General features: G+C 36.1%; 1 protein-coding gene across 1 annotated transcript in view; it reads left to right on the forward strand.

Moving 5' to 3' along the window:
* JMY (junction mediating and regulatory protein, p53 cofactor) overlaps positions 1-20,166 on the forward strand; it is a 169,093-nt gene that overhangs the window by 55,176 nt on the left and 93,751 nt on the right. The window contains exon 2 of the mRNA XM_037801231.1: positions 19,980-20,153. Coding sequence (XP_037657159.1) covers positions 19,980-20,153 — 174 coding nt within the window. The remainder of the gene's footprint in view (positions 1-19,979; positions 20,154-20,166) is intronic.

Here is a 20,166-nt window from a genome sequence, read left to right on the forward strand (position 1 = left end):
AATGGAAACCTTCCTGATAATTAATGTGTTGGCTTCTCTGCTTACCATTTAAGATTATATGTTGTCCAGTCCACCATATATTTCACAGACATGAAATCTGGGCATGTTTCCTCCTCATTAAAATGAGGCCAAGTTGAAAAACATTTCAGTAATGTGATTACGGGTGTGTGTGTGTGTGTATATGTAGGTAGGAGGGGAGAGTGTGGGTAGGAGGTTTGGTTTGTCAGATATAACAGTTGTTATATTTTAATTAGCAACCTCCACTCCCCAAATCCTCAAGTGTAATTTTAATCAGTCTGTTATGTTCTACATTGCTGCTTTATTTGACTTTTCATTGATAAGGCATTGAAAGCCCATGGTGGCTGTGGCAGTCCATTGATGATTAAGTGTAACTGGATTATTTAGTTATTTATTTTTTATTATGGGAAGTTTCCTGTGGGTATTTTCTCTCTCTGATAGAACAGGGTCTGTTCCATCTGAATCTAGGCCCTGTTCTCTCAATTGTTGATAAGAGAAAATAATGTACTAAGCCGTAAGGGTAAGACACACGGACAGTGAAGACTAATAGCTCTTGGTGCTCTTTGGGTTCTGGTACAGATAATGAAGTTCATTTGGTTTTTCAAGCTTCGTGTAGGAGAATGTTAATACCAAGTAGCTTTAACATAGAGTATCTCAGTTAGTTATTAAACTGCACATGGGCAGAGAAGAATTCGTAAGCAAAAAGCCAGAGTTTTCTTAAATGTGAGGAATCACCTTTTTATGCTTGTCCTTGAATTTTAAATTATATATGATTATAATTGCACTCAGTAGATTCTTTGCGGAATGTAGTGAAAGTTTTGTTAAAGTATTCTTGGAAATAAAAGTAGGCCTGATGGGCTAGACGTTTACAGGGGTGAAATATCTTAACGGAAAATGTATGAAGTTTCTTTAATGGTTTTAAGGTTTATTTGTAACTTTAAGGATTGAGGGTGATAGCTGGAGTCTTAAATTAGTTCATTCAAAAAATTAGTGTATTCAAACAATACAGTCATTGGGAGAATACAGTGATAAACAAGAAACGGTCATTTTCCTCAGGAGGAAGTATTTTTTTATTATTTTTTGGTTTTTTTTTCCCCCTTAGAAGGAAATTTTAAATAAAATGGGTCAACAAGTCATCTTGCTGCTAGGAATTAGTAGAGGCAGGGTGCTTTTTTTAAAAAATAATTTTTATGTTAGAACAGTTGTTGCAGTTTCCGTTACCCCTCCCCCTCCCCCACCCTGGTTTTCCCTATTATTAACATTTTGCATTAGTGTGGTACCCTTGCTACAATTGTTGAAACATTGTAACTGTATTATTAATTATAGTCCATAGTTCATATTAGGTTTCACTCTTTCTGTTGTACAGTCCTATTCTGGTAACATGTATAGCAACCTAAAATTAATCATTTTAGCCACTTTCAAGTATACAATTCAGTGGTATTAAATACATTGAAGATGTGTGTTACCATCATCACCATCCCTTACCAAAACTCAGGGTCCTTTTTTAAAAGCTTCTCACTTCACTAATGTTTAATTAGTGGAACATAGCTCAGGAAAGTCTGTTTTTTTTTTTTTTGTCCCGATTCTAGTACTAGTTGCTTGGCTTTAGGCTGTCACTTAACCTCTTTGGGCTTTAGCTTCCCGTTTATAAAATCAGGTGAGTTTAGGGTCTTTTTTAAGGATCTAGGGAAGTTTACAGGGATAGTGTGGCAAAGGCTGGTACCTGAGCCACTCGTTTTATGAGCTTGTATTCAGAGTTAGGCCTCCCTGCAGTAGAGTGACTCTCTGAGTCTGAGTCACATTAATTCTAATGTTGCTAGAGTTTTTATGGCTTCGAGACAACCTTAAGTGATTTTTGGGTGCAGGGGGGATCGCAATAGGGCAGGCATAATATTTCCTTTTTTGTGTGTTCATTTTCTTGCTCTCACTTTGCTCATTACCTATACTTTAAATTTATTTTGCTTTCCTTATAATTTTTTTTAGAATTAAAATTACTTTTTCAATCAGTTTGTATGTCTCACTGAAGTTACACGTGGAAAATGGTTGTTTGAAAATTAAAGTTGATTCTTGAAACCTTTCTTCCTTCATACCTTCCTATCTAGATGAGTCTGTGCTCTGGCATCTGTGGAGCCATAACTGGAGCGACCTATGTATAGAGAAATCTGAGGCTCTAGTTTTCTGTGATCAAAATTGCTAATCTTTATTGAATGTTTACTGTGGGCCAAGCACCATGCTGAGATCTTTTCATGTATTATCTCAATTAGAGGCAGTGTAGGTGGGAGTTAAAGAGGTAGGACTCAAGTGAGTTTAATAATCTTCACCTTATTAAGCTTTGTGGATTTGGCTGTAACGTTAACTTCTCTCAGTACCTTTGCTCTCTCATGTGTAAAATAAGGAGAAGAATACTCTGCCTTATGGAATAAGTTATAAATAGAGGTACTATGTAAAACGCTTAGAACAGTGCTTGGCACCTAGAAAAGCTTGATGAATTTAAACTCTTATTCTTATTATTAAACTTCTTATCAACCTAAGAGGTTGAGATTTTTACATTGGAGGAAATAGGTTCAAATATGTTACCTATTACGTAAGTTTCCCAAGATCACATATTTAGTATGTATGAGAACCGGATTTACACCCAAGCCCATTTGAATTCCAGCCTGCGTTTTAAAAAGAAACTTCAAAAAATTTTTATTGTGGTGTAACATAGATACAACATAAAATTTACCATTTTAACCACTTTCAAATATACAATTCACTGGTATTAATTACGTTCACCGTGTTTTGCTACCCTCACTACCATCTATTACCAATACTTTATCAATGCCAGATAGAAACTCTGAACCCATTAAGCAGTAATTACCTATTTCCCTTCCCTGCCATCCCTGGTAACCTGAAATCTACTTACTGTTTCTGTGAATTTGTGTATTATTGTTATTTCATGTCAGTGAGATCATAGTGTTTTTCTTTTTGTGTCTGGCTTATTTCACTCAACTGGTATATCTTTGAGGGTCATCCATCTTGTAGCATGTGTCAGAACTTCATTCCTTTTTATGGCTGAATAATAACCCATTGTATGTATATACCACATTTTGTTTAACCTTTCATTCTTTGATGGACATTTGGGTGGGCTTCCACCTTTTGGCTGTTGTGAATAATGCTGCTGGGTACATTGGTGTGCAAATATCTGTTGAGTCCCTGCCTTCAGTTCTTTGGGTTATATACCTAGAAGTGCATTTGCTGCCACATGGTAATTCTGTTTTCAACTTTATGAGGAACTGCCACACTGTTTTCCACAGAAGCTGCATCATTTTACATTCCCACCAACATTGTACAGGGTTCCTGTTTCTCTGCATCCCCACTAGCACTTATTTCTTGTTTTTTTTTTGTTTTTTTTTTCATTCTCATGGGTATGAAGTGGTATATACAGAAAGGGAGTATAAGACCAACATTGATAAACTTGACCATTATCAATTCTAAATATGTAGTCATTGTCTTAACACTGGACAAAAATAATAATAGTCCCTGGCCCATGATGTATGTTTTTGGAAAACCTTGATTATGTACATATACTATAATCAGCTCTGTTGTCTGTAATTAGAGAACATTGTAATCTCAAAGGAGGTTTATTTAAATTTGGGCCTGCATACATGAAACACAAAGCTCTACCTATGAGTCAGAATGCATATGCCTTTCTTATACAGACTTATTTATAAAGCATCATTTTTCTGTGACCACTGGAAGAACAAACTGTACTGACAGATTTAAATATTTTATAGTAAGTGGTGTATTAAATTAATGAGTTGGCTTAGACATTATCATCTTCCTTAGAAGTTTTCATAGATATATCTTATTTTAAAGAAATTTTATTTTTTCCCTGTAACATTTCCTAATACTTGTTTCTGTAGAACTAGGGAATTTGGTTTATTTTAAGTTGAGACCTGAAACCTACCTTATCCCTCACTGTGTCACTTCCATTTTAAATAATTAGCCCATAATGTTGAATAGTTAATCTTGTATTCCCTTTGTTCTCATAACTATACTAAATAGTTATCTTCCTTAATGGCTAAAATTTTCTGGCTAGGCTAAAAGGGTTTAGTAAAAAGAAATTATATGCTAGCTCACCGTGAAGCCTGTCTAGAGACTTGCTTTTGAAAAGTGTTGTAAAGTCAGTGGCTTCCCAGAGGGTCTTGGAGTTGGCTCTTCAGCAGGTTTTACCCTAGACATTGAGTCCTGTGGCTTCTTTTATTTATCTTGGTGGCATTTATCTTAAATGAATTGAGTAGAACAGATGTTTCTTATTTGAAGTATTCAGCATGTTTGTGGGTTTAGAAATTGAAAACTGGAAAGAAATTCTAAAATTGAATTTATGATTTTATTCTCCATTTTCCCTCCTTCACTGCTTCCCAGTTACTCTTTCCAGTTTCTCCTTTTTCCGTGAACTATTTCATCATATACTCAGTCTCCCTAGACTAAAAACATTGGTATCTTTCCCTTAGTGGAAAAGAATAGCCTAGCCATGAGTGGAGACTATATGAGTCAGGTTAAGAGCTTGAGTAAGGCTGCTGGGGTTCATAACCCCACTTTTGCCTCCCACCAGCTGCCTAACTTTAGGCAAGTTACTGAGTCTCTGCTCTAATTCATCATCTGTAAAGTGGCATAATAGTTATACCTACGTTATACAGTTGTTAGGTAGACTAAAAGAAGAGAATGTGTGTAAAGTGCTTAGTACTATATCTGGTACATAGTAACCCTCAGTAAGCAGCTGCTATCACCATCATAATTCTTGCTCGAATTCTTCCTGAAGCAACTCATGACTGACTGCTAGGTTCTTCCTAGACCCAAACCTGCTCCTACTCTTCTCCTACAAACCAGGTTGGTTTTAATGGAAGCTGGTGTCATATAGGTAAAATATTACCAAATGAAAACAATGTCAAAACAGCAAGAAAAAGGTGACAGGTTGGTCTTAAGCCTCTTGTATCCACAACAGAAACTCCCACTTGATAGTTCTTAAGTTCCTTGTTGCTGCTTCATGTGCACTTCATTATTTTGGTCACTTTATTGGGCAGGATGTTCCTTTTGTTACATTGGTTACAACTGTGATTACAATATATTTGAAAGTCAGTTTTCCTGATTGCTCTGTTCCATTTTTCTTTTCATATTCTTCTTCCTTTTTTGTTTGTAAGCATCCCATACAACCCTGATCACAGTTGATTTGCAGATATTCAAACTGAAATATCTCTGAAAGAAAATGATAAGCATTAAACTTTGGAAGCCCTTAAAAATGGTGAAGTTTCCTTCTTCAATCATTTATTCAATAAATAAAATGTGCCAGTGTTCCAGTTATGCTGCCATTTTGCAAAACACCAGAAATGGATTGGCTTTTATAAAGGGGGTTTATTTGGTTACACAGTTGCAGTCTTAAGGCCAAAAAGTTTCCAAGGTAAGGCATCAGCAATCAGGTATCTTCACTGGAGGATGGCCAGTGGTGCCCAGAAAACCTCTATTAGCTGGGAAGGCACATGGCTGGTGTCTGCTTGTTCCCAGGCTGTTCAAATGTTTCAAAATGATGTTCTCCAAAATGTCTCTTTTAGCTGCAGCTCCTCTCTCCAAAATGTCACTCTCAGTTGCTCTTTATTTGGCTCCAGTGATGTAATTCAGACCCAACCTGAATGGGTGGGGTAATACATCCATGGAAATTATCCAATCAAAGGTCTTGCCCATAGTTGATTGAGTCACATCTCCATGGAAACACTAAATCAAACAATTCTAACCTAATCAACACTAGTACATCTGCCCCCACAAGATTGCATCAAAGATAATGGCATTTTGGGGGCCTTTATACATCCAAACTGGCACAGCCAGGCACTAGATGTACCATAGAAAACAAAACAGCCCCTTTCTTTAAGCTTCATTACAAATTCCATTCATTATTCATTCCTTCTAATTAAACCATTTTTTTCCTTTAAAGTACTGACATTTCTGACCAGTATTTTAATATTCATACTTGCAAAATGTATTCTAGTATTTTTCATTGCATTTGTATAAGCTTACCTCTGTTTTGGGTAGTCAGTCCTGTGGATTGTGCATTTAGAAGTCCAACCAGCATTTAAAATATTGTCTTTAGGGGAAGCAGCTAACTTAAATGTGCCTTTATGGTACATGTTCTAGTTTGCTGATACTGCTGGAATGCAAAACACCAGAGATGGATTGGCTTTTATAAAATGGCGTTTATTTGGTTACAAAGTTACAGTCTTAAGGCCATAAAGTGTCCAAGGTAACACATCAGCAATTGGGTACCTTCACTGGAGGATGGCCAATGGTGTCTGGAAAACCTCTGTTAGCTGGGAAGGCACATGGCTGGCGTCTGCTCCAGAGTTCTGGTTTCAAAATCGCTTTCTCCCAGGACGTTCCTCTCTAGGCTGGAGTTCCTCAAAAATGTCACTCTTAGTTGCACTTGGGATATTTGTCCTCTCGCAGCTTCTCCCGAGCAAGAGTCTGCTTTCAACTTCCATCTTCAAAATGGCTCTGTAAGCTGAAGCTCCTCTCTCAGTTCTGGTGCATTCTTCAGTGTCCCTCTTGGCTGTAGCTCCTCTTCAAAATGTCACTCACAGCTGCACTCAGTTCCTTCTGCTTGTCAGCTCATTTATATGGCTCCACTGATCAAGGCCCACCCTGAATGGGTGGGGCCATGCTTCCATGAAAATTATCTCATCAGAGTTATCACCCACAGCTGGGTGGGATGCAGCTCCAAAGAAACACTCAAAGAATTACAGTCTAATCAACACTGATAACATCTGCCCACACAGGATTACATCAAAGGTAATGGCATTTGGGGGACAAAATACGTTCAAACCATCACGTTACAGTATGCTTGATAATTGAGAACTACCTGTAATGGCTTTTCAGTCATACAACTTAGAATTGAAGAACTATGGAATTGTTTACCCATTAGTCCCTGCCTTTCCTGTATTTATTTCTTTAGAATATTTTTCAAAGTATCCAAAGTTTTATTTCTTATGAAATAATTACATATTTGCAAATGCTAATTTTGAAATTAATTTATTTGAGAATTTCCACTCATGTTTGGTTGGGAAGGGGTAGAAAATTAATGTGGTTTAAAACAACTGAGTATATCTTAGATTATTTCTTCTTAATTTTTTATTATATTGGTACAACATTGACTTTTTAAGTGTTCTTATCATAGGGAAGGTCAGGCACTTCCGGGTTTAATGTTACTGGATGGTTAATGTAGATTTTCGTTCATCTTACCCTAGTTGTAAGTATAAATATAGGTAAGCTAACTGAATCAGAGTCTCATAGTGTTCATTTTTTGAAATGTGAAGCCTTGATAGAAGAGTAAGTGCTGGGCTTAAAAACCTTGTTACTCCAGTCTTTATCAAAGAATAGCACTGTGTTTGCAAATGTTTTTTCTGGAGATAATCCTAAATTTTTCTGGCTTATTAATTTGAAAAGTCCTGCAGGGCTGGACATACTACAATACCTTTAGGGCCGAGTAGCCATCTTGGAAAGTGCATGGATTAGTTGGTAGAGGGAAGAATACAGCAACATTGGATCATTGATTTTGGAGGCATATTTTATGAGTTTCAATAAGTTGCTATTGTTTTTTCCCATTAGTTTTCTATGTTATGTATTAAAAGGTTGTTTTCAGAACTAGTGTTTGATATTTGTGAATGTGTGTGTGTGCCTGGAGTCTTAAGATATTTATTAAGTGAAATTTCACTCTCCTGCCTCCCACCCCAGAGCTCTATTCCTGCATTTCTGATTTTCCCTTAAGTCTGGATGTCTTGCATTTCTTCTGTTCAGTTCTTCTACTGAGAGCATATCCTCCACCCACCACCCTAAGCCTGTGGCCCTGTCTGGAGCAGCAACCTTTAATCTGAGTCTCTGCTGTTTCCCTCTCCCACCAGTTTAATTCTTCCAGGTGTGGTGTTTGTTGATTCTAAGAAGCCATTGATTATGATGAATGATTTTATGACAGTTTATTTAAATGTGAGGAAACAGAAACACTGTGTTATATCTACACATGGATTTGTAAGATACGTCCAGCATAGTTGAAGAACTATGGAATCATTCACACATTAGTCCCTGCCTTTCCTATTTTGTTCCTGCCTCTGCCCTAGTCCAGTCCCCTCATTACTATATCCCTGGTCTGGTTTTAGCTCTCCTCCAGTGTCTTCCCTTGCAGTATAACCTTTCTATGTATACCTTGATCCCAAACTGTTATAAGCACTACTTTCTACACCTTCATATCCATCTCCCCGCCTTAACACACATGGAAACAACAAACCAAACTTCCAGTGCTTACTGTTGTTCTGTAGATAGAGTCCAAATTCCTGGCATTCAGGGTCATCCACATCTTGGTTAGCCTGCTGGTCTTACCTCCCTCTGTTCTCTGCATGAACCTTTCATTCTAACCAAGCTCTTTTACTCTTTATTCACTGAACTCAACATATGCATCGCAGTCCTGTTCTTGCTTGATTGTATAGGACACCACCCTGCTTTGCCTTCCCATTTTTGCTTGTGTAAGTTCCACCCTTTATTCTAGTGCCAGATTAAATACCCCTCCTGTAGAAAGTCATTTCTGACCCCTGTTGCCTTCAGAGATCAGAGAGGCCTTAGAGTTGTTACAGCTCATGTCATCCATAACTTCTGCCCTTTGTTTCTCTATTTATGGTCCCCTCCTGTCCTTTAAAATGCACTGTAGGCCCTTAAGAGACAAAGTCAGATTTTGTTGTTACTGTTGTTTTCTAATGCTTCAAATCCTCCAGTGCCCTGTACATAGGTCAGTAAATGTTCCTTGGCTCTTTTTTATTTAAATGTAAGTTTATTGAAATATATTCACTTACTATACAGTCATACAAAGTATACAACAGTTCTTCACAGTTTCATCATATAGTTGTGCATTCAACACCACAATTGATTTTTTAACATTTTCATTACTCCAAAAAATAAAAATTAAAATAAGAATAAAAATAAAAGTGAAAGTAAAAGAGAACACTCAAAACATCCCATATCCCTCCTCCCCCGTCATTTACTTTAAACAATTTTTTAAAAATTGAAATGTATTCACATACCATGCAGTCATCCAAAGTGTAAAACAGTTGTTCATGGTATCATCATATAGTTGTGCATTCATTACCACAATCAATTTTTGAACATTTGCATTACTTCAAAAAATAAAAATGAGAATAAAAATAAAAGTAAAAGGAACACCCAAAACATCCCATATCCCCCTCCTCCATATTATTCATTTACTTTTTGTCCCCATTTATCTACTCATTTGTCCATACACTGGGTAAGGGGAGTGTGAGCCATAAGGTTTTGACAATCACATGGTCATACCATATAAGCTATATAGTTATATGATCTTCTTCAAGCATCAAGGATACTGGATTGCAGTTTAACAGTTTCAGATATTTCCTTCTAACTATTCTAATAAACTAGAAACTAAAAAGGGATATCTATATAACTTACAAGAGTCACCTCCAGAATGACCTCTCGACTCCATTTGAAATCTCTCAGCCACTGAAACTTTATTTTGTTTCATTTCTCTTCTCCCTTTTAGTTCAGAAGGCTTTCTCAATCCCCCAGTGCTGGGTCCAGGCTCATCCTCGGGAGTCACGTTCCACATTGTCAGGGAGATTTATACCCTGGGAGTCATGTTCCACATAGTGGGGTTGGGGTGGGGGGCAGTGAGTTTACCTGCCGAGTTGGCTTAGAGAGAGAGGCTTTGGCTCTTTTCAATGTTGGTTTCTGTACATTGCATGTATGCATGTAGCTAACGTTTTAATTAAAGATATGTGTTTCACCAGTGGTAAAATGCTGTCAGATTTACCACTTATCTACAAAGTAAAGAATCTAAAAATCATTTTTTTAAAATATCAGTATGGGACATTACTGTCATTAGCCCTTAAACTTTCTGTTTCAGTTTGCTATAGCTGCCGGAATGCAATATACCAGAAATGGACCGGCTTTTACAATGGGGATGTATTAACTTAAAATTTTCAGTTCTTAGGTTGCGAAAACATCCATGTCAAGGCATCAACAGGACGATCCCTTCTCTGAAGAAAAGCTGCCAGCATCTGGCACACCTTTGTCACATGGGAAGGCACAAGGCTGGCATCTGCTGGTCCTTCTCTGCCAGGTTTCGTTGCTTTCAGCCTCTGGCTTCAATGGCTTTCTGTCTCTGCTTCTCTGGTGCTCTTCTCTGTGAGCTTCTCTTAATTTTATCTCTTAGCTTCTGTATCTGTTTTGTCCCCTTATAGAGGACTTCAGTAAGAGGATTAAGACCCACCTTGAATGGGATGGGTCACATCTCAGTTGAAACAACCTAATCAGAAGGTCCCACCCATAGTAGGTCGACACCCACAGGAATGGATTAAAAGAACATGGCCTTTTCTGGGGTCATAACAACTTCAAGCCACCATACTTTCTAAAATCAGATTTCAGCATCAACAATGATTAACAAATAATCAAAGATTATCATAGAAATAACAAAAAGATGATTTAACGTTTTAACAAAACAAGAACTGAGCTGGGCAGTATGCTTTGTGAGGGTGGAAAATGTGTATGGCATTGATCCTCAACTATTCAGTTGAGGAAACAGACCTGATAGACTCAAGAGGAGTTTTCAGGGTCACATACTCAGTTTCATTGCTTGGTTAGATCCCCTCCCATCTGAGTACCTGAATCCTAGTTGTGAGTTACCCCTTTTCAGAAGCTGATAATTAGTTGCTTGCATATTTTAATAATAACTTAATGATGAGAGATATGCAGATTTTATTATGTGGCTCCTTAAACATCTTCAGGTTGGGGAAAAGAGCTACAAAATTATGTATAGTCTCCACATTTTGTAACTAGGGCTTTAACGTTTATTCCAAGGTCTTCACAGTTATGAGAGTTTTATAATCCAAGAGTCATAGAAAGATAACCTTAGAACTAACTCTGGTAGTGTACAGTATGGGGAAGACTCTAGAATTAAACACATGGGTCATGTCCTCTACCCTTCTCCTCCTCTATTTGTAATTGGTCACTGGGTTATAGTTTAATTGGCTTTGGGGAAGTTTGGCGGTTTTTTCTATTATAGTGATTTTTACAATGTTTCAAAAGTTTTTTTTTTCTTAAGTTGTCACTGAGTCCTTTAAGAACTGGATAAAGGTTATGGATCCTTGCTTTAGAGAAATTTTTGCAATTACCAGGGTTGTATCAAATAGTTGAGGCTACCTAAAACCTGTGTATAGGCCCTTCCAGGTTAAGAGCCCCTTTTCAGGATTAAATCAAGGGAGGCAAATGAAAAACGGTATCCATTAGGGAAGCTAAGAAGGGAAAGGGAAAATTTTTCTATATGTTAGGCTAACAAATTTAATTCATGCCTTATGAATTTCTGCATTTTTTTATTTTTTTTTATTTTATTTTTTTATTAAATTCAGTTTTATTGAAATGCATTCACACACCATACAGTCATCCATGGTATACAATCCACTGTCCACAGTATGATAACATAGTTACGCGTTCATCACCACAATCTATCTCTGAACATTTTTCTTGCATTAGAAAGAACCAGAACAAGAATAAAAAATAAAAGTGAAAAAAGAACACCCAAATCATCCCCCCATCCCACCCCATTTGTCCTTTAGTTTTTATCCCCGTTTTTCTACTCATCCATACACTAGATAAAGGGGGTGCGATCCACAAGGTCTTCACAATCACACTGTCACCCCTTGTAATCTACATTATTATACAGTTGTCTTCAGGAGTCCAGACTGCTGGGTTGGAGTTTGATAGTTTCAGGTATTTACTTCTAGCTATTCCTGCTTCATTTCTTTTAAGTGAATTAATGGAGCAAAATAATTTTCTAAAATTGCATGAGATGTGTGTCAGATTTTGAAACAGAAGTAGTCTAAATCTTTACTTTCCCCTGATCCCCTGCCTATCTCTCCTTTCCACTGAATCCTTCTATGAGTATCTCTATGTTTTATTGGTATCATTTAAGCACTTCTTCTGAAATCATTCTTTCAAGGCATGTTGTGTTCATTCAGATCCATCTATATTCTGACTCAGTATCTATCAATGAATCTTTGAAATTTAGCAAACCTGCATCTTCCACATTTTTAATTCAAGCCTTCTTTCTACTTTCCAGAAATTCTTAATCCTAGTAATCCAACTCTCTTGACAATTCCTTTCTACTCTTTTTTTGCTTACATTATTTATACGCCTTGCACATTAATCACCAGTTCATAACCTCCAAATGTCCATAGCTCAGTCATTCCCTGCATTTTGTCAGTTTTTGGTTAGCAAAATAGAAAATTAGGTTATTAGTGATTCCATTGTTTCAGTGGTTGAATTCTTTTATCATGGATTATAGGAAGTGGGAAATGATTTAGACAGAAATCTATTACTTAATTTAAATTGTGTCTTTTGAAATTAAGTTTTAAAATGTACTTCCTTTACTTTAAGATTATTTCAGATACTTAGATTAAAGTAGATTACAATTGAAACTATAATGCTTTTAAGGTAATCTGATGTTGGAAAAACATGAAACTTGATAGCAGAGAAGACAGATTAATAAATTAGTGTTAGGTGAGATGCCTTGTGCTTCTCTGCAAGAGTATTAAGTTCAGTTGCTGCATAATAGCTTTGTAAAGTACTGTTCTGTTTGAACATAAAAGGCATGTGAGAAATAAGTAAATATGTTGATATTAGAGTAGAATAACTGATTTTCTGTCTTGTCACTTGGTTGTGTTTGTATAGAGTGATTTAGTGATTTAATTAATTGACATTTAGTGATTTTATGTCTTTGTGTTGGCAGAAGATAGTATCTTAGCTGTTTGGTGCATTGCATTTACTTTAGTGTCCCTGTAAGAAGATCTCAAAGAAGCCGACTGTCTGAGGGTTGTCTTACTGTTCAGTTCTGGCATTGGATCACTTGTAAGTGACTCAGGAGAACTTCACTATTGAGAGATGTTGCTACCATTTTTCCCCTTTCATTCTTTAACAGTTTTGTTATTCCTGAAACTTGATAGCAGTTGTCTCAAAGGAAGTGGAATACTTTTAAAGAGCTTCTGTGGGCACACATTTTCATGTTAGAAGAGATTTATTATCTTTAACACTGTAGATGGATAGGGGTTTATTGTTTATTATAAGGACTTTTTTTTCCCTCCAGTTTTTCTTGTCCCTTTCTTCCTTAATTTGGTTCTTCTGTTTCTGGTGTGCCACAGCCTTGAGGTGGTAAGCTTTGGTGGAAGTGAACACCTTTGCTACCAATTAGAACTGACTTCTAAGACCTGAGAAGAGTGCTATGGTTAGAAATTGATCATTCCTTAACAGACACTACTAGACACTACTATTTTCATTATCCTAATTTTCACCTGTATCTTAAAATAGATGATTCAGCCCATGATTTAGCCACTTCTGAATAATAGCTAGGTGGGTACAGGAAGAGATGCATTATCATTTTTTAGATTTTTCACACTTCTTCATTTGTAAAAAGTTTTATGTGCAGTTTTGGGTATTATAGGGAAGGGGATAATTTACTTTTCCTGTTTTGATCTGTAAGCCAAGATACCTTTGGGGTGGGGGGTGGGGATGGCAAGAGAATGGAATATAACCCCTCCCTAAAAAAATAATATATAAATTCAGTGGGCTGTTATTAACCATATAAAGGAATATAGTACTGATAACATGCTACAGTGTGGATGAACCTCAAAAGAGAAACCTTGAAAAAAGCCAGACACAAAAGTTACATGTTGTATGATTCCATTGTGATGCCTTCCTGCTCCCTAGTGTGTACCCTCTACTTCAGAGAGCATGATGCTGCCCTGCCATCCTCTTCTTCCTACCCGGATTTCTATTCTGTTAATGCTTTTATTCATGTGATTTCTCAAGTCTGGGTGCTTTCCCTCACTCATCTAGTACTTCCTATCCTTGATGGCCGAGTTCAGATGCCAGCTTTTAGAACACTTTTTCCAACTGCTTTAACCTACTCTGATCCATCTTTTCTCCAAACTTTTACTGTTCTTTATAATCACTCTTTTACCTTTATGTCTGTTGGTTTTGTTTCCCTATTTAGACTGTAGACTTCTTAAAGATAAGATCTATCTTGGACATTTTGCAACCCCTGTATGACTTCTCCTTTTGGGTGTCTAAAGAGCACTTTGAATGCAGTATCTCTGAATCTGTGGTCCTTTTCCCACCAAAACCTGTTTCTGTTTCTGTGTTTTTTGTTTTTATTTCTTTTAACTTTTATTTTGGAATAATTTCAAACTTACCTGGTCATTACAAAAATAATACACAACCAATAAAGAGAACTTCAACATGCTTATGGGCCATTTGTCCTTTGGAGAAATCTTTTCAAGTCTTTTGCCCATTGGGTGCTTATCTTTTTGTTGTTGAGTTTTAGGAGTTCTTTATATATTATGGATAGTAAACCCTTTTCAGATCTATGGTTTCCATGTATTTTCTCCCATTCCATAGGTGCTCATAATGTCCTTTGATGTGCAAAAGTTTTTAATCTTGATGAAGTCCAATTTATATGTTTTTTTCATTTACTGTTTGTGCTTTTGTTGTCATAGCTAAGAATCGATTGCCTAATACAAGACCCTGAAGATTTCTCCTATGTTTTATTCTAAGAGTTTTATTTTATAGTTTTAGCTTTTTAACTTAGATTGTTAGTCCATTTTGAGTTAACTTTTGTATATGGTTGAGGTAGGGGTGCACTTTCATTCTTTTATAGGTGGCTATCCAGTTTTCCCAGCATCATTTGTTGAAAACTATTCTTCTGAATTAACAGGCTAGTTGAAAATCCGTTGTCATAGATGTGGGGGTATTCCCATTTTTTTGATATTATAAATATATCTGAAAAATAATTGAGTGTAGCTCCTTTTTTAAAGTTTCAAACTTTAAAAACGATGTTTATGTATGTATATGTGTATATGTGGAGTTACTGGGTCAAGGGTCTGTGAGTTTCCTATTGCTGCCATAACAAATTATAGCATACTATTTAGTGGCTTAAAACAATACATGTGTATTTTCTTACAGTTCTGGAGACCAGAAATCCAAAATCAGTTTTATTGGGTTAAAGATAAGGTGTCAGCCAAAAGGGCAAATATTGTATGCTCTCACTGATATGAAATAATTAGGATAAGCAAATTCATATGGTCAGAAACTAGAATATAAGGTACCAGGGGCCAGGGTGAAGCTAGGGAATGGGGAGTTACTGCTTAATTGGTTCAGAGTTTCTGTTTGGCGTGATACAAAGTTTTGGTAATGGATGGTGGTGATGGTAGCAAAACATTGTGAATGGAAATTAACAGCACTGAATTATATATCTGTATGCGATTAAAAGGGGGAAATTTTAGGTTATATATATGTTACCACAATAAAAATTAAAAACAAAAAACCTAGGACTGTATAACACAGTGAACCCTATTGTAAATGATGAACTGTGTAGTTAATTGTAAAATAATAAAAATATTCTTCCATGAATTGTAACAAATATACCACACTAATGCAAAATGTTAATAATAGGTGGTATATGGGAACTCTATTTTATGAATGATATTTTCTGTAAATGAACAGGATCTCTAATTTAAAAAAAAAGTGAAAAAAAATTGTCAGCGATGATGGATTTTCTAGTCGAGAGAATCCATTTCCTTGCTTTTTCTAGCTTCTAGAGGCAGCTTCCATTTCTCACATCACTCCAAGTTCTTGCTTTTGTCGTCACATTTCCTTCTTCTTTTTCAAATTGCTTTCAGCATCCCTCTTGTAAGGACAATTGTGATTATATGTAGGACTCAGGCAGATAATCCAAGATAATCTCCTCATCTCAAGATACTTAATTTAATTACCATCTGCAAAGTTACTTTTACCATATAAGGTGACATTCACAAGTTCTGGGGATTATGAGATTATGATTTATATCTTTGGGGCCATTATTCAGCCTACCACAAGGGGTATAAAGATTTAAAGGATTTTTTAAAAAAATTATCATAATTGCAGTTTTTGAAATTTATTATATTTTTATACTGTGTACTCAATATGGAGTTTTAGGTATTCAATTATGTTGGGTAAAAAAGGAGATAAAATAGCCAAAAGTAACTGGATTTCTTTTTTGTTTAAATTCTTAAGTTATGATCTCCCTCACTGTACAGAAATCTTTGGTCTTACTTTGTTCTCTTAACATTATAGCATTTGCTTTTCATATTTATTGCATGATTCCTGAACACCATATTATCAAACTGCACAATATTTCATTAAATAGAATTAGGAAAGTTTATTTAACAGTTTCTTAGTTATTGAATATTTAGCACTTTTTCTTTGTTTCCTTTTTTTTTTTTTTGGTATAATAAATCATACTGTAAGGAACACTTCTGGGTACAAAACTCCTTAGGATAAGGTCTCAGAAGGGAAATTTTCAAGTTCAAATATAGAAATTATGTGAAAGACTAACAAATGTTTATTTCAATTATTTGTTTTTTTTCTTTTACTAAATTCTGATCTCCTAAGGACAAGAATGAAATATTTCCCTTTGCTCACCTAGAACCTAGTTGCACAGTATCTAGAACATACTATAGATTTAATAAATGCTTTTTTAAATTAACATATACCATAAAAAGATAAGGTAGTGTAGTTCTCTGTTGAGGCACAATAAATGCTACACTGCTTTATAATGGCCTCCATGGCTTCTGTGTAAGGCAGTTTGCCTGTGTTTTTGTTTATTTATGTGTGGCGGGAGAGGCATTATATTTTAATATTTTAAAATTTGATTTTATAGGTAAAGTTGGGTCATATTTATTTTTGGCTATATAAAATAGCCAATTTCTAGACAAATACTTAATTTATGGGGAAACAGGTTGGGTAGTCGTTTTAGTTTCTGCTTAAGCAAATACCATGAAATAGTTCTGCTTAAACAATGGAAATTTATTCACTCATGGTTTGAGACTAGGGAAATGTCCAGATCAAGGCATCATCAAGTCAGTGCTTTCTCCCCAAAGAGTCGGGCATTCTGGGACTGGGTACCAGTGATTCCTGGTTCCTCTGTCACATACGAAGGCACTTGGTGGCATCTCCTGTTTTCTTCTTTCTCTTTCGGGTTCGTTTTCAGTTTCTTGCTTCCTGTGCCGTTCTCTCCCTCTGTTTGATTTCATTCTGCTTATAAGGTACTCCAGTAATGTGTTTAAGACCTGTTATGATTGAGGTGGGTCACACCTTAACTGAAGTAGCCTCATCAATAGGTTCTACTTAAAATGGGTTCACACGCACAGGAATGGATTAAATTTAAGAACATGTTTTTCTGGGGTATGTGTAACTTGAAGCCACCATAGTAATCATGGTTAGCAGTTCCTTTTTGATTTTTTTATCTTTCTTTTCTAATGTCAGCATTTTAGAGCTATAGATTTCCCTTGAGTGCTCTTTTGGCTGTATCCTATGAATTTTGATAGGTTGTATTTTATTAATCAAGTCAAAATATTTTCTTGTTTCCTTTGTGATTTACTCTTTGACACACGGGTTCTTTATAAACATGTTTAATTTCCAAATATTTGAGAATTTTGCAGAAATCTTAATTCAGTTGTAGTTAGTAAACAATCTATATTTCAGTTCTTTTAAGATTTTGAAACTTGTTTTACAGCATAGCATATGGTGGGTCTTGATACTATACATTTAAAAAGAACGTATACTGTGCAGTTGAATGTAATTTTCCATAAATGTCAGTTAAATTAATATGATTGATGGCGTTATTCTGATCTTTATTTTTATTGATTTGTGTCTAGTTCTGTCTGTTGCTGAGAATGTAGTGTTAAAAATCTCAACCTCTGTGAATTTATTTTTCTATAATTCTGTCAATTTTTGCTTCTTGTTTTCTGATGCTCCATTCTTAAGTGCATATGCATTTATAATTGGTTTGTCTTCCTGATCCTTTTGTCATTATGGAATGTTTCTCTTTATCTCAGGGATATGCTCTACCTTGAAGTCTGTTTCATTTGGTAGTAATAATAGCACTCCAGCTTCCTTATCCCTTGCTGTTTGCTTTCAGCTTATCTGTATCTTTATATTTCGAATGTATCTCTTGTAGACAGTACATAGTTTGTTCTTGCTTGTTTATCCATTCTGATCATCTCTACCTTTAAATTACAGTGTTTAGTAAATTTTTACATTTAATGTTACTAACATAATGATTCTTAATAATCAATTGGCTCTTTTTTGTTTTATTTTATTTTGGAATAAATTCAAAGTTATAGGAACAGTTGCAAAAAACAATACAAATCCCATACACAGAACTCCATCATACCCTGACCCCCCTCCCCTGACACCCCTATCCACCAACTTTAACATGCTGTCACACCGCTGTTTTCTTTCCCTCCCTCCCTCCCTATCATCCATCATCTATTGCTCTGTCTTCTGAACATGAGAGCTAGCTGCACACATCCTTGAACAACACTATAATTCACATATACAATTCCCATGAACAAGAACATTCTTTTATGCAATCCCATTAAACGCAGCTAAGAAGTACAAGAGATTCAACATTGATACAAAGCTTACATTCTGTATTTCCTTTTTTTTCCCCCTTATGTCTCAATTGGCTCTTTAGCTATACCTCTTTGCGTTATTTATTTATTTATTTAGTTAGTTAGTTTTTTGTTTTTTTTTTTCATTTTTATTGAGGTTGTTCAGATACCATACAATTATCCAAAGATCCAAAGTGTACAATCACTTGCCCCTGGGTACCCTCATACAGCTGTGCATCCATCACACTTAATTTTTGTTCAATTTTTAGAAACTTTTCATTACCCCAGACAAGAAAAAAAGAAAAGGAAACTCTAAACCTCCCCTATCCCTAACCAACCCCCCTCAATTGTTGACTCCTAGTATTGATATAGTACGTTTGTTACTGTTTATGAAAAAATGTTGAAATACTACTAACTGTAGTATATAGTTTGTAATAGGTATATAGTTCTTCCCTATATGCCGCTCTATTATTAACTTCTAATTGTATTGGCATACATTTGTTCTGGTTCATGAAGTGATTTCTAGTATTTGTACAGTTAATCATGGACATTGCCCACCATAGGGATGTTGAACCTGTGGTAAGTGTTCTGGTTCAGTCCTTCAGGCTGCCACCAGACAGACTGGAACAGACATACATGATCCCAGTATGTGCATGAGGCTTACTCTGTCCCCTTCATAACCAGAACCAGGGACCCACAATAGGAATGAGGGCTGACTGTGTGCCAAGCCAGTGAGGGGATGCAGAAAGGCTACTAAGGGCACCAGGAGATTTTACTATTTTTAAGATGATTTTTTCTTGATTTGGCACTTGCCCTGTTACTACAATCCTTTATTTGTTGTCTGGAGCTTTGAGAATGATGTTTCTGCCAGTTCTTGCTGGTTGTTCAAGGCTTCTGTGGAGAGACAGAACCCTTGAGTGTCTTACTGTGCCATCTTAATTGGGACAGGGCCTCTCACCTTGATTTTGATGGAGATGATAGGCATAGGTAGAAAAATGTTACTGGGGGAATGTTCCAAATTTGGAGGGGGGCAAGGAGTGGCAAGATTTGGGAAGTTAGTAAAATAATAATGGCAAGGATTGATAAACTCCTTTCTAGAGTGATGGTAAGTGTTTTTAAAATAAATTTGGAGAAGACTAGATAGTGTGAAAAATTTTTAAGGGGTAAGACTAGGCAGGTAGTATGGGGTCCCAGAAAATCGAGAATAGGAATAATATGATGAAAACAGTTTAAAAAGAATGATTCAGGCAGTGGTCCCAAGTAGCATGATACCTGAGGCATGGAGATGAGTACTAGAAAGTGGTGCTTTTAGTTCTCTCCTGCTTCTGTTATTCAGGGTTCCGCAGTCCTGAGATGATAGGGAGAGACTTACAAAACAAGTATTTATATGCTATATAATTGCTTCCTTAATAGTGAAAACTTTTTATTCCACAGCTCTTGGATAAGCACAAGAATACAGAGAGCATGGTAGAACTTCTGGACTTGTATCAGATGGAGGATGAAGCCTACAGCAGCCTTGCAGAAGCCACGACTGAACTCTATCAGTATTTGCTACAGCCATTCCGTGATATGAGAGAACTTGCCATGCTACGAAGGCAGCAGATCAAGGTTTTTTGTTTTG

The sequence above is a fragment of the Choloepus didactylus genome, chromosome 13 (genome assembly GCF_015220235.1).
Source record: "Choloepus didactylus isolate mChoDid1 chromosome 13, mChoDid1.pri, whole genome shotgun sequence".
In the NCBI taxonomy this organism is placed as follows: Eukaryota; Metazoa; Chordata; class Mammalia; order Pilosa; family Megalonychidae; genus Choloepus; species Choloepus didactylus.